This window comes from Schistocerca nitens, chromosome 2, assembly GCF_023898315.1.
Source record: "Schistocerca nitens isolate TAMUIC-IGC-003100 chromosome 2, iqSchNite1.1, whole genome shotgun sequence".
Lineage (NCBI taxonomy): Eukaryota > Metazoa > Arthropoda > Insecta > Orthoptera > Acrididae > Schistocerca > Schistocerca nitens.
The window spans coordinates 1,053,255,653-1,053,269,446 of record NC_064615.1 but is presented as its reverse complement, the minus strand read 5'-3'; the positions used below and the strand labels follow the sequence as shown (position 1 = coordinate 1,053,269,446).

Below are 13,794 nucleotides of genomic sequence, written 5' to 3'. Positions count from 1 at the left end.
AAAAGGGTGCATGGTATTTCAATGAACTTACAATTTGTAAGCAAAAATGTAATGCCGGGATCTTTTGCGTACGACCTCGTATTGATTATAAAAGAAGTGCCCTTAAGGAGGGCAATTGCAAACTAATAATAAATGAATGTGTCGGGTACCGGGGTGTAAATAAATTACGTTATCGTCAAATGTTAAAAAAAAAAGTTTGGAAAACGTCTATTAACTCCATTGCATTTTACAAATCACTATTACAGAACGATTAAGAAATAACTATCCCTTCAAGTGAAATGACATTACCATTATATCGATGACAACGTACAACTGCCGTGTGGGGTAACCGCGCGGTCGCGGGCGCCTTGTCACGGCCCGCGCGGCTGTCCTCGTTGGGGGTTCGAGTCCTCCCTCGGGCATGGGTGTGTGTGTGTTTTCCTCTGCGTAGGTTAACGTTAGATTAAGTAGTGCGTAAGCGTAGGGACAATGACCTCAGCAGTTTGGTCCCATGAGACCTTACCACAAATTACCACAAATCTACAACTGTCTCTTTGCTTTGACAACACGTACCTTACCATCTGATATTAACAGAGCAACCGTGCATTCGAATTTATCATTGCAAATGGGCGAAAGCGTCACATCTCACGATTTATCTGAAGGCCACGAACCTTGCGTCTTCAGTACTTAAAAGCCTGGCTTTCTGTAAAGAGACAGTCCGCAGCTTGTGGTCTCGCGGTCGCGTTATCGCTTCCCGAGCACGGGGTCCCGGGTTTGATTCCCAACGGAGTCATGGATTTTCACCTGCCTCGAGATGACTGGGTGTTTGTGTTGTCCTCATCATTTCATCACAATTCGTGAATGTGGCGAGTTTGGACAGAGTAAAGGTTCGGAATTTGTACGGGCGCTGATAACCGTGCAGTTGAGCGCCACACAAACCAAACATCATCATCATCATGTAAAGAGACATAGTTTAACTTGTTCAAAGGATACGATTTAATGATTCCTGTGGTTTGACTGACATCACACCTCAATCTACACCACATACGTTATACAAGATACTTCTTGTCCATACAGATATGCAGTTGTGGGCATATTGCACTTTAATTACTTCCAGCATGCACAAGCGATCCCATTGTAGACCAGCTAGGATGCAATTTAAAAAAATATATTGTGCTTGCCCATTATTAACAACTGACAAGAGCCACCGCTTATACGTCCTTCCGCCGTGGCCCACCACTGCTAGACTCTCCGCTACCTTCTCTAAGTTCGGGCCTGCCGAAATAAGAGCTTCCGCATAGCTCGTTTCACCCAATCCCAGCCAGGGAGATTTTAAATTTTGTGTTATTATACACTCCTGGAAATGGAAAAAAGAACACATTGACACCGGTGTGTCAGACCCACCATACTTGCTCCGGACACTGCGAGAGGGCTGTACAAGCAATGATCACACGCACGGCACAGCGGACACACCAGGAACCGCGGTGTTGGCCGTCGAATGGCGCTAGCTGCGCAGCATTTGTGCACCGCCGCCGTCAGTGTCAGCCAGTTTGCCGTGGCATACGGAGCTCCATCGCAGTCTTTAACACTGGTAGCATGCCGCGACAGCGTGGACGTGAACCGTATGTGCAGTTGACGGACTTTGAGCGAGGGCGTATAGTGGGCATGCGGGAGGCCGGGTGGACGTACCGCCGAATTGCTCAACACGTGGGGCGTGAGGTCTCCACAGTACATCGATGTTGTCGCCAGTGGTCGGCGGAAGGTGCACGTGCCCGTCGACCTGGGACCGGACCGTAGCGACGCACGGATGCACGCCAAGACCGTAGGATCCTACGCAGTGCCGTAGGGGACCGCACCGCCACTTCGCAGCAAATTAGGGACACTGTTGCTCCTGGGGTATCGGCGAGGACCATTCCCAACCGTCTCCATGAAGCTGGGCTACGGTCCCGAACACCGTTAGGCCGTCTTCCGCTCACGCCCCAACATCGTGCAGCCCGCCTCCAGTGGTGTCGCGACAGGCGTGAATGGAGGGACGAATGGAGACGTGTCGTCTTCAGCGATGAGAGTCGCTTCTGCCTTGGTGCCAATGATGGTCGTATGCGTGTTTGGCGCCGTGCAGGTGAGCGCCACAATCAGGACTGCATACGACCGAGGCACACAGGGCCAACACGCGGCATCATGGTGTGGGGAGCGATCTCCTACACTGGCCGTACACCACTGGTGATCGTCGAGGGGACACTGAATAGTGCACGGTACATCCAAACCGTCATCGAACCCATCGTTCTACTATTCCTAGACCGGCAAGGGAACTTGCTGTTCCAACAGGACAATGCACGTCCGCATGTATCCCAACGTGCTCTAGAAGGTGTACGTCAACTACCCTGGCCAGCAAGCTCTCCGGATCTGTCCCCCATTGAGCATGTTTGGGACTGGATGAAGCGTCGTCTCACGCGGTCTGCACGTCCAGCACGAACGCTGGTCCAACTGAGGCGCCAGGTGGAAATGGCATGGCAAGCCGTTCCACAGGACTACATCCAGCATCTCTACGATCGTCTCCATGGGAGAATAGCAGCCTGCATTGCTGCGAAAGGTGGATATACACTGTACTAGTGCCGACATTGTGCATGCTCTGTTGCCTGTGTCTACGTGCCTGTGGTTCTGTCAGTGTGATCATGTGATGTATCTGACCCCAGGAATGTGTCAATAAAGGTTCCCCTTCCTGGGACAATGAATTCACGGTGTTCTTATTTCAATTTCCAGGAGTGTATATACTGGAGCTTTGCTCAGGCAATAGAAAGCTTCTGACGTGGGTGACGCCGTATCGCCAGGCCACGTCAGCAAGGTGCCACACCGTAACTTCCACGTCATTTCTGCGACATATTGTCCCTCTATGCAGAAGCTATGCGTGGTATTACAAACTCTTATGAAGTCTTAGATACTGGTTCTATAACATGCAAGAGGCGTTCAATAAGTAATTCAATACATTTTTTCCTGCAGTAGATTGGTTTTATTCAGGATTCCAGTGCATCGCATTATTCCCCATTCTGGCTACAGTCCGCCCCTGGTAGCTGAGTGGTCAGCGCGACGGAAAGTCATACCTAACGGCCCGGGTTCGATTCCCGGCTGGATGTTGTGTTGTGTTGTCCTTATCATCATCATTTCATCCCCATCGACATGCAACACACCGAAGTGGCGTCAACTCGAAAGACTTGCACCAGGCGAACGGTCTACCCGACGGGGGGCCGTAGCCACACGGCATTTCCATTCTGGCTACACAACCACTATTTTCCGATATAATCTCCTTTGAGTCCGAGGGCCTCACGCCACCTTATTGCGAGGGCCTCTTGACATCACAGCCAGCGCCATGCTTCACCAGTAGCCTCCCCGTCACCGACGTAATGCTTCCCACGGAGTGCATCCCTTCATTGGGTCAGACAGGTGGAAGTCTGAAGAGAGAGATCCCTGCTGTAGGGTGGATAAGGAAGAACAGTCCAATGGAGTTTTGTGAGCTTCTGTCGGCTGCGCAGGTTTATGTGAGACCTTGCATTGTCATGGGAAAGGAGAAGTGATTTGCATTTTTGTGATGATGAACACGTTGAAGTCATTTCTTCCTTTTTCTGTGGGTATCACAACGCACTTCAGAGCTGGTCGTTGCATCGTGATGGAGGAAATCCAAAAGAATAACCCCTTCAGAACCCCAGAACACCGTCGCCATGACACTACCGGCTGAGATGAAGGTTTGAACTTTTTATTCGAAGGAGTGATGGTATGGTCCCACTCCATAGATTGGCTTTTTTTCCGGTTCGAAGTGAAGAACCCATGTTTCTTTGCCTGTACGATGTTCGACAAAAAAACTATCACCAGCAGCCTCGTAAAGCGCGAGCAATTCTGCAGAGATAGTCCTTCGTTTCTCTTTATAGACTGCGCTGTTAGGCGGTAGCTATACACATTTGAGTACCGCATCTGGTGGACGAGGGTGCCAGCATTACCAACAAAGACGTCCAGTTGTCCAACAAGTTGCTTGAGTGTGACCCGCCGATCGCCTCGCACGAGAGTGCCCTCATGTTCCAACACTTAACTAGTCATAGCTATGTGCGGCCGGCCGGCAAGCGAGAAATCGGACAGGTTTGTGCGACTTTCTTGCGATGATGACAGACGCCGCGCCCAACGACTCACCGTGCTTTTGTTCACAGTCATGTCTCCTTAGACATTCTGCGAGCACCTATGAATATCTGCGATACTCTGGTTTTCCGGCAAATAGAGACTCAATGACACCTCTCTGCATGGAACGTACCTCCGTTACTTAATGTTGCTTGATTTTTGGTTGGTTCAAATAGGTTCAAATGGCTCTGAGCACTAGGGGACTTAACTGCTGAGGTCATCACTCCCCTAGAACTTAGAACTACTTAAACCTAACTAACATAAGGACATCACACACACCCATGCCCGAGGCAGGATTCGAATCTGCGACCGTAGCGGTCGCGCGGTTCCAGACTGTAGCGCCTAGAACCGCTCGCCCACTCCGGCCATTTTGAGGACTACGCATTGCGCCGCAACTTCATGAAACTGCAGGGGCTGAAGTGGGAATATTCTATGATGTCCCCCAACAGATCCTGCATTTTTTTCAACCGAAATAGGCCGAGAGTCAAGTATTGTGTTTCTTATTGAACACCCCTCATAAATGTTATATGTCTCTGAAGGTCGTTACCATGGATTTAGTAGATGTTACTCAGGCACAAACGGCATAGGCATCCAGATAATGACGGAAGTGCTTAAGGGCATATGAAATATGGATTATCTGAGCTTGCATCCGCGCTGGAGTGACGGTGGCGCTAACAATGTGTCTCACCAAGCCTATTGTCTGGCCTAGCAGCTAAGTGCCACGCTATGGCTCTCTCTCTCTTCTGGCGTTCTGCTAAGATTTCTATGGGGTGTCCCATATCCTTGATCTGACTAGCCATCTCATATTCTTCTTATTGTCACTCACAAGCGACCGCAATTGCAGTCTTTTGCCTCGTCCTGGAATTTGGCTTACAGACGGTTACTCATTACAGAGTTCTCACACATTTCTAGACATGACTGTGTGTCGTACTCAATTTTTCTGAGTACGACTGGAATTGTTGTGGGTTTAGCAATCATAGGTAATTCAGTGTAAAAATGTGGGCTCAGTCACCGGTTTACAGAGTAAAAAAACACCAGAATTTACGCGTTACAGAGGTCAAGTCTTTATCATCAGAATAATCGTACAATTATATCTAAAAGTGATCAATGCAAAATATTAACAACCTGCAGCACTTGAAGTCCCAATGAGTGAGCAATGACTGAGCTAAATATCATAAAACAGCTAGCCTGACCTAACGGTTACCACAAAAAAACTGAATAAATTAATACGCAGGAAACACTGCACGAATATAAAGGAGAATGCCGCTTGGAATACTAAGAGACTCACAAGTCCACGTTTTGGCAATCTTTCTCGAAAAGTGGCTAACATTTTCAAATCTTTTAAAGTCGACGCTGTATTTAAGACCAATGATACTCTGCGATTTAAGCTAAGAAACAATTTACAACAAGAAGTTGACAAAACTGGTATGTCCTTTATCTGAAGCTACGACGCTTTTCGGCTTAGCAGTTTCGAGAAGGCGGCCGTAGCCATGCACATTCATGAAAGTGGTAGCCCCATCTTGGGAACTGATGAGGATCTCGCAATTTTACATAGGCCTATACAAGATAAAGGCGAAACACTGAATGTATTGGAACAACAGGTGATTATTACACATAGCGTGAGAGATAATAATAGGTTATATGAACAGTTCACAGGTGGCACAAATAACTTTCTCAAGACCTTTTTAGATCTTTTTTAATATCTGTTAATTATTTATTGACTATACAGCTTTCTGTTCATGACGAAATTTGAACTTCCGGGTTCCACGGCATAGTTTTTTCTTTTTTTTTTCTCTCTTCGGCATTCTCTTCGGGTTTGATACTTACATTCATAAAGTGCTCATTCGCGTTACTTCCGGAATGTAGCTTTCAAGAAGATACACGTGCCGTGCACGTATATAGCCTTTACTGTGACGCTGCTAGTATGCTAGTACCCAAGACAACATATGGAATTCCATTTCAATCTATTTTATCTGTTGACGGTGATGTGGATGTACTTGATAAGAGGACGTGACTGCAAGGGAAGTAGCCACGTTATTTTATTACCTTTATTGTTCTTGTTTATGTTTATTTTGATCACCTTTAGAGATTCTAATGTGATTATTCTGATGATGAAGACTTGATCTTCAGAACGTGTTAATTCTAGAGTTTTCTGCACAGTAAATAGGTGGTTGAGCCGACATTTTAACACTGATTTTGACGACCACGACCTCAGATCCACTGTACATAAAATCGTAAGTGATTCAGCTAAGCACGTCACATGTTTCTTAAACCGTGTAAGGCATCGTAATTCTGTTTTAACCCAGAGAAATTTGGAGAAAGTTCAGACTAAACGATGTATAGTCTTTTTATAGCCATATTGATTATAGCTATATGAGTTACAGAGGTATAGGTACCAATTTCACTTTTTCGTATACAACTGTGGTAATTTCGGCTGTTAGTCTTTAGATCTAAAAGAGACGAATTCAACGGCGCTTCACTCTTCAGAATCCTATTGGCACTTTCGGAGAAATTAAGATATTTAGAAATTAGGATTTATCTACATCGAACATGAAACCGGTTGCTGTCTTACTTGAAATTTGGTATTGTTACACGGAACTGTCGCATGAAGCTGAGCGGGCGCTCCAGCTTGACGTGGTTGAGATAGTCAGCTTACAAAAGCAGAATACTGGTGAAAAGTTTAATTTAAAACTGATATTAAACACACTTGGCTACTTGTAGCTGGACCAACACACAAGCTCGAAGGCAAAGGACGTGGCATGTAAGTATGATTCGCGAGTTAACTACGGTAACAGTACTGTTCATGTTTCTACCAGTCATGAAAGGAAGGTAAACGTCAAAATGTAAATGAATTTTTAAAACGGAGATTTAATGTAAGAGGACTGTTAGATAACGCGTTCGTGTTATAAGTTTAATATAAAAATACAGGCTTACATTGCAAAATTGCGTCAGCAGCAGGACGAAAAGTGAAAGCACAAAAGAATATGGACACGAAAACTTCTTAAAATTCTATTTATGTCATCAGGTCTTCTAAATGTCCACCGTCTACTGAAGTAGACTTTTGCAGTCGCTGCTACGACAAATACTTCTGGACAATGTAAGGTTACTTCCGTCCTAGGCTGTTGATTTTGTGACTGTAGATTTAAGTAAGAAGGTGAAATGTTGACGAAGAAAACAAACATCAAATTGTCAGCAAGAAGAGAATACTTACGGTCGTGAAAGGCATTCAACCTTACACTTTTCTTGCGCCATAAAATAATTCTGCAACAGAATATTTCTTTAATCACATAAGTTTACTACAGGCTCAGAAAATGTCGTTAGAAAGCACTAACTTGGTAAAACAAAACCGTGCTATCGTTAGATTCAATCGCAAAGAAATAGTCTGCATAACAGCAATAATCACAATCAGACTTCGTTCAAACGTAGACTGCAAGATCGACTCTGAATGTTGAAATGTGAATACGATAGCGCCCTTATGCCGCGCAACCGTTGTCACCAACTTTAGTCCTTTCCATCTGCGACTTCTGGACCTGTAACATAACTCGTATGAGTAAATACTCTCTTGCAGAATAGTGTGAGATACAAAAAGAGGTGCAAAGAAAACAGAACACCTTGAACGACGAGAGTTAGGATGTTCATGATCACAGGACATGAACATTAATATGTTCTGCAGAAATGATTAGCGTTTCAGTCACCTCGTTTCAGCATGTTTCCTTTTATCTAGTGGGAGCAGGATCCGTCATGGGCCCTGATAACTTGGTGCTCGCATGTTGGGATCGACGCATATAAGGCGGAATGACGTCCTGCGGTATAGCCATCCATGCTGCATTCATCTAATTCCAAACTTCATCTGCGGTGGTTGGAATTGGGTCACAGCCTTGCATCCATCGTTCCACCATATCCCATACGATTGGTGACATGTCTGGTGATCCGGCAGGCGAGGGCAAGTGACTGACATCCTGTGACGCCAAGAACGCACGTGTTCGTGTAGCAGCATGTGGTCGTGCATTGTCTTGCCGAAAAATGGCATCTTGGGTGTTGTGCGGAATGGGTATGGCTACAGCTCGCAGGATGCCATTCACCTACGTCACACTGGTTACCGTGCGTTGGATACGCACCAACTATGATTTGTGCTTGTACCCAATAGCACCCCACACCAAAGGGCTGTAGTTGGTGCTGTATGTCTTGTACGAATCCAGTCACTGTAATGCTGGTCGCCCTGTCTGCGGCGAACCAAAATGCGGCCATCATTTTCAAATGGTTCAAATGGCTCTGAGCACTATGGGACCTAACATCTGTGGTCATCAGTCCCCTATAACTGAGATCTACTTAAACCTAACTAACCTAAGGACATCACACACATCCATGCCCGAGGCAGGATTCGAACCTGCGACCGTAGCGGTCACGCGGTTCCAGACTGAAGCGCGTAGAACCGCACGGCCACACCGGCCGGCTCATTTTCAAACAAATAGAATCTGGATTAGTCCGAAAACACTATGTGGTGCCATTCCTGTCACCAGGGCCGTCGTTCCACACATCATTCCTGTCTATGCACGTTCGTCAAAGGTAGACGGAGAAGTGGACGACGCGCACGTAACCCATGCCGTAATAACCGGCGACAGACTGTCATCCCTGATAGTGTACGGTGTGTGACATTACTCAACTGTTGCGCCAGAGCCAAGGAGGACGCAGGTATGTCCTGCAATGCGATTCGGATGAGGTGTCGATCTTCTCAGGGGTGGTCCGCCGAGGTGCGACCTGACCCATCTCGTTGTGTTCTAGGGGTTTCCGTGAACCATTCTGCACACACTCGTTACATTGCGGAAACACTTAGTCCCACACTAGCAGCAATTTCCCGGATGTATGCATAACCTCTCATGCCAATAACGCGCCCTCTTTCAATTTCTTTGATTTGACGGTAGTGTTCACGCATACGTCTGTTCAAGTCTCACTGATCCATTACCTTCGTTCCACAGTATCAACTAGAGCTGCAGGCACATTTTACCGGTCGGTAGTGTTACGCCGCGACATCGATGTTGACCTCGTAAACTGCGGGTCGACTTGGTTCAGACGCTAATTATTTCTTCAGAATGTGGTAATTATATCACACCTTTCACAACTGGTGCTTAACATTCTAACAAGGGAACCTCCCCATCGCACCCCCCTCAGATTTAGTTATAACTTGGCACAGTGGATAGGCCTTGAAAAAATGAACACAGATCAATCGAGAAAACAGGAAGAAGTTGTGTGGAACTACGAAAAAATAAGCAAAATATACAAACTGAGTAGCCCATGTGCAAGACAGGCAACATCAAGGCTAATTCAAACTTAGGAGCGCCGTGGTCTCGTGGTTAGATTGAGCAACTGCGGAAAGAAAGGTCCTTGGTTCGAGTCCTCCCTCGAGTGAAAATTTTACTTTCTTTATTTTCGCAAAGTTATGACCTGTCCGTTCATTCATTGACGTCTCTGTTCACTGTAATAAGTTTAGTGTCTGTGTTTTGCGACCGCACCGCAAAACCGTGCGATTAGTAGACGAAAGGACGTGCCTCTCCAATGGGAACCGAAAACATTTGATCGCAAGGTCATAGGTCAACCGATTCCTCCACGATAAAACACGTCTGATATATTCTATACGACACTGGTGACGGCATGTGCGTCACATGACAGGAATATGTTGTCGACCCACCTAACTTGTACACTTGGCGAATGGGTAAAAAGATTCATCTACGTTGCCCGATTTAGGTTTTCTTGTGGATGTGATAATTACTCCCAAAAAAGTGATGAAAACATCAGAGTTTGTCACATAAACTGCAACAAATGAATCCAAAAGTCTCACAGTCGCACACTTTTCCCTGTGCTCTGTCAAAACATATGTTTTTAACTTTTTCAAATTTTTCCGTGTGTAGACCGTCAAATCCTGCATATGTCCAAGCAAATCTGAACATGACGTGGAATTTTGGAGAGCGAAGTTGATTTATGTGTGAGTGCCTGAACTTTGATAATTGTCTGAAAATAAAAAGTTAAACTTTTCGCTCGAAGGAAGACTTGAACTAAGGACCTCTCGTTCCATAGCTGCTCACGCTAACCACTTTTTTTTGCATTTTGTTCGTTATTGATCGTTGTTTGGTCGTTGCGGACGTCGCAAGACATCCTGTTCAAGTTTGATGGTTGATCCTTCCACTCAGTTATTTATTACAGAGGCCAACCGGCTCTCTGACCGAACACGCTGAGCTACCGTGCCGGCTACCAAGGGACCACGGCGCTCCTGAGTTCTGTCTCTCCTTGATGGAGCATATCTTACACATGGGCTAATCAGTTTGTATATTTTGCTTATTTTTTCATAGTTCCACACAACTTCTTCCTGTTTTCTCGATTGATCTGTGTTCAGTTTTTCAAGGTCTATCCACTGTGGCAACTTATAACTAAATCTGTAGGGGGTGCGATGGGGAGGTTCCCTTGTAAGTACTAATTCATGAGACAGTTGTACGATGGGTACGATGGTGTAACAAGAGATAATACTTACTATACGTTATACCAGAAGATAAAACTGTAGAGGATCCGTAGGTTTGGATGGAGAGCAAGGATGATAGGTCAGTAGCATTCTGTAGTAGATTTATGTAGGCTGGTGGCTGGGACGTATCAGCAGTGTAGAGGATATGGAACGGGACTGATAATGTACATGTTCTGCGAATATAAACGCCCTATCTCTCGTCGTTAAACGTGTTCTGTTTTTACTGAACAGGAGTGTCGAACAGAATGAAGATATTCCTTCAATGTTATTGCACTTGCTGCAAAAAGTTTTCAACCATCTGGGGCCGTTATAACTTTCGTATCGCCCAGAAAAAAAATGCAGTGGCATCAAACTGCGAGAACGTCCAGGCCAACCAATGACGTCTTGACTTCCCACCCAGCGAGCAGGAAAGAAATGGATGAGCGCCTTCCTTGCCACAAGCGAGTACTGAGCTGATTCTGCAGACTCGTACATCCACGTATTTGAAATGCTGCTTCCTCCAGAAGAGCACTTCATTAATAATTTGGGTGTGCCTTTCAACTGGCAAGGTTTCCTCAAAGAACTAACAACCAATCACGCACCAGAGCCCATCGTCCAACTGCCTCATGAATAAGTACAGAGAATTTCATGAATCAGCTTCCAAATGTGTGATATATTTGCCATAATATATTCCGGGACAGCGCTATCCCATTATTAACTGCTTAAAGCTTTCATTCCTAGTGGCACAGAATAATTTAAGCAGTTATGCCTACTGGCGTAGAATCTTTAAGCAGTTGATAATGGGATCGCAAGTTTGACAAGTGGTGATTAACATTCTAAGTACTAATTTATGGGACAATTGTAAGATAGTGTAACAAGAGATAATACGTACCAGACGTTAAACCAGAATATGAGGATGGTATCTGTTCTTTCGGACATGTCTGAAAGAACAGATACCATCTTCATATAGATACGGCTAACCGGCCATTGACCTTCTTCTGTGCGAATGCACACACATTGCTCGAACTCTTACGGGACTCGGTAAGATTGACTGTCGTGAGTGATGAGTGTAATGGACAGGGGCAGTACGAATGTAGTGTGTGGAAATTAAGATGGGAATGTTTGTCTCATGGGGAGAGTGCAAGGGATAAATCCCTGCAGTCGCGCTATCCTCTGTGCCCTCGGTGGCTCAGATGGACAGAGCGTCTGCCATGTAAGCAGGAGATCCCGGGTTCGAGTCCCGGTCGGGGCACACATTTTCATCTGTGCCCGTTGATACATATCAACGCCTGTCGGCAGCTTAGGGTCTTAATTTAATTGTCATTTCATTCGTTACACCAGAAGGTGAAACCATAGTGGATAGTGTAGGGTTGGACGGAGTTCAAGGATGGCAATGTGAGTAGCATTCTGTAGTAGTTGGGTTGAGGCTGATGGGTTGGACGTATCGGCTTTGTAGAGGAGATAGAGGAGAGGGAATAGGACTGATCAGTGAGACACGGGAAACACAGGTTTGGGTAGGGCTGACAGTGTCAAAAGAAAGAGGCTGTGACAGCGAAAAAGAAACTAAAGACGGACGTCCGTATGTTTGTAGTTTGAAACTGATACTTGGGCGAAGGCTTTTTCAACGTCGAGGCATACAAAGATGGTGAACAGGGTTGGATCAGTTGCAGGGAAAGGATGATAAGGTATTGATCTTGTGTTACGAAAAAAAATTGAAATTTGTGGTAAGGTCTTACGGGACCAAACTGCTGAGGTCATCGGTCCCTAAGCTTACACACAACTTAATCAAACTTAAACTAACTTACGCTAAGGACAACACACACACCCATGCCCGAGGGAGGACTCGAACCTCTGACGGGGGAAGCCGCACGGGCCGTGACAAGGCGCCTCAGACAACCCGGTTACCCCGCGCGGCCTCTTGTGTTACGCAACTTCCACAGAAGTTATGTAGGGATAGGTGCATTTCTGAGTGTTTCTGGATGCAATGGGTAAGAATGGATTGAAGGATCTTGCTGCAGAGGGAAGTAAGTCTAATGGATCGGCAGGATGAAGTACCGCTGGGACATTTGTTCGAGTTAATGAGCAGCAGTACCTTGGATACCTTACATAGCTTTGGATCGAAAGGCAGACTAATAGGATGGCACTGTACAGTTTAGTTAGGATTTGTAGCAGGCCACATGAGTGATGGTGATAATGGACTGAATTTCCCGAAGATTTGAGACCGTTTAATTGGAACCAAAGCCTTTTTTCATGACTGTGTGACGCGAAGGTTCTAGACGTGCGCTCAGATGGTGTTTGCGTGTTTCAGTGCCGGCGGCTCCACTGGACCTGCGGGCCACACCAGCTGGCTACGACAGCATTCTGCTGCAGTGGCGACTCCCTGAGGAGGCCCGCCGTACTGTACAAGGTAAGGACTTCGTCAGAGCAACGAGTCAACCGGAGACCAATTTGCTTTCCATACCACGACGAAAACTAGAGTGTTAGAGCACCACCTCTTACTGACGTCGATGTACGCCATTTCCGAACTGTCTGAAGTTCAGTCACTTAATACCCACTTTTGATGCACAGCTCCGCAATGTTCGACAGGTTTTCGTGGTGTAACACATTCCACTTCAATTACTGTTATTACTATTAAGTTTGAAACTGGACAGAGTGCAGTCTAGTGTTAAAATTGCTGTCACTTTGGAAGACATCCAGAATCTAGTATTAGAGTCAGGGTTTGATGTGGCTTTGGATGACTTGAGAACTAACAAGATTGAAGAGAGAACATTCGCTCAAAATTTATGAAGTCACTGGAGAGAAGTGATATGGTATGTAAGAATCTATGAGACCAGAGACATATCGTTTGAGTTTCGGGAGAATGGAGAATATCATTCACACAAGCTCGAAGACATTAAGGGTGACAGCTTTGGGAGAATCAGCTTAAATCCTATGCAAGCAAGTTTGCTGGCAACAATAGTACAATAAACGAACGGCAAAGAAAGTTGGGGATCTGTTAGATGACGATCAGTTTGGCTTTAGGAGAGGTGAAGCCACAGCAGGGGCAGTTCTTACGATATGCTTGATATGGACTAAGACTTAAGGCAAGTCACATAATTTAACGACCTATAAAAACCGTTCGGTAGCGTAAAACAGTACAAGATATTTGCAACCCTCGGAAAAAT

General features: G+C 45.7%; 1 protein-coding gene and 1 non-coding gene across 2 annotated transcripts in view; both read left to right on the top strand.

Annotated features, from left to right (window-relative positions):
- LOC126235534 (Down syndrome cell adhesion molecule-like protein 1) overlaps nt 1-13,794 on the top strand; it is a 210,247-nt gene that overhangs the window by 123,063 nt on the left and 73,390 nt on the right. Inside the window, exon 10 of the mRNA XM_049944253.1 lies at nt 12,939-13,037. Within this exon, the coding sequence (XP_049800210.1) occupies nt 12,939-13,037 (99 nt within the window). The remainder of the gene's footprint in view (nt 1-12,938; nt 13,038-13,794) is intronic.
- On the top strand, nt 11,808-11,882 carry Trnat-ugu (transfer RNA threonine (anticodon UGU)). Its single transcript has one exon. It is a non-coding gene; the product is annotated as a tRNA-Thr (tRNA).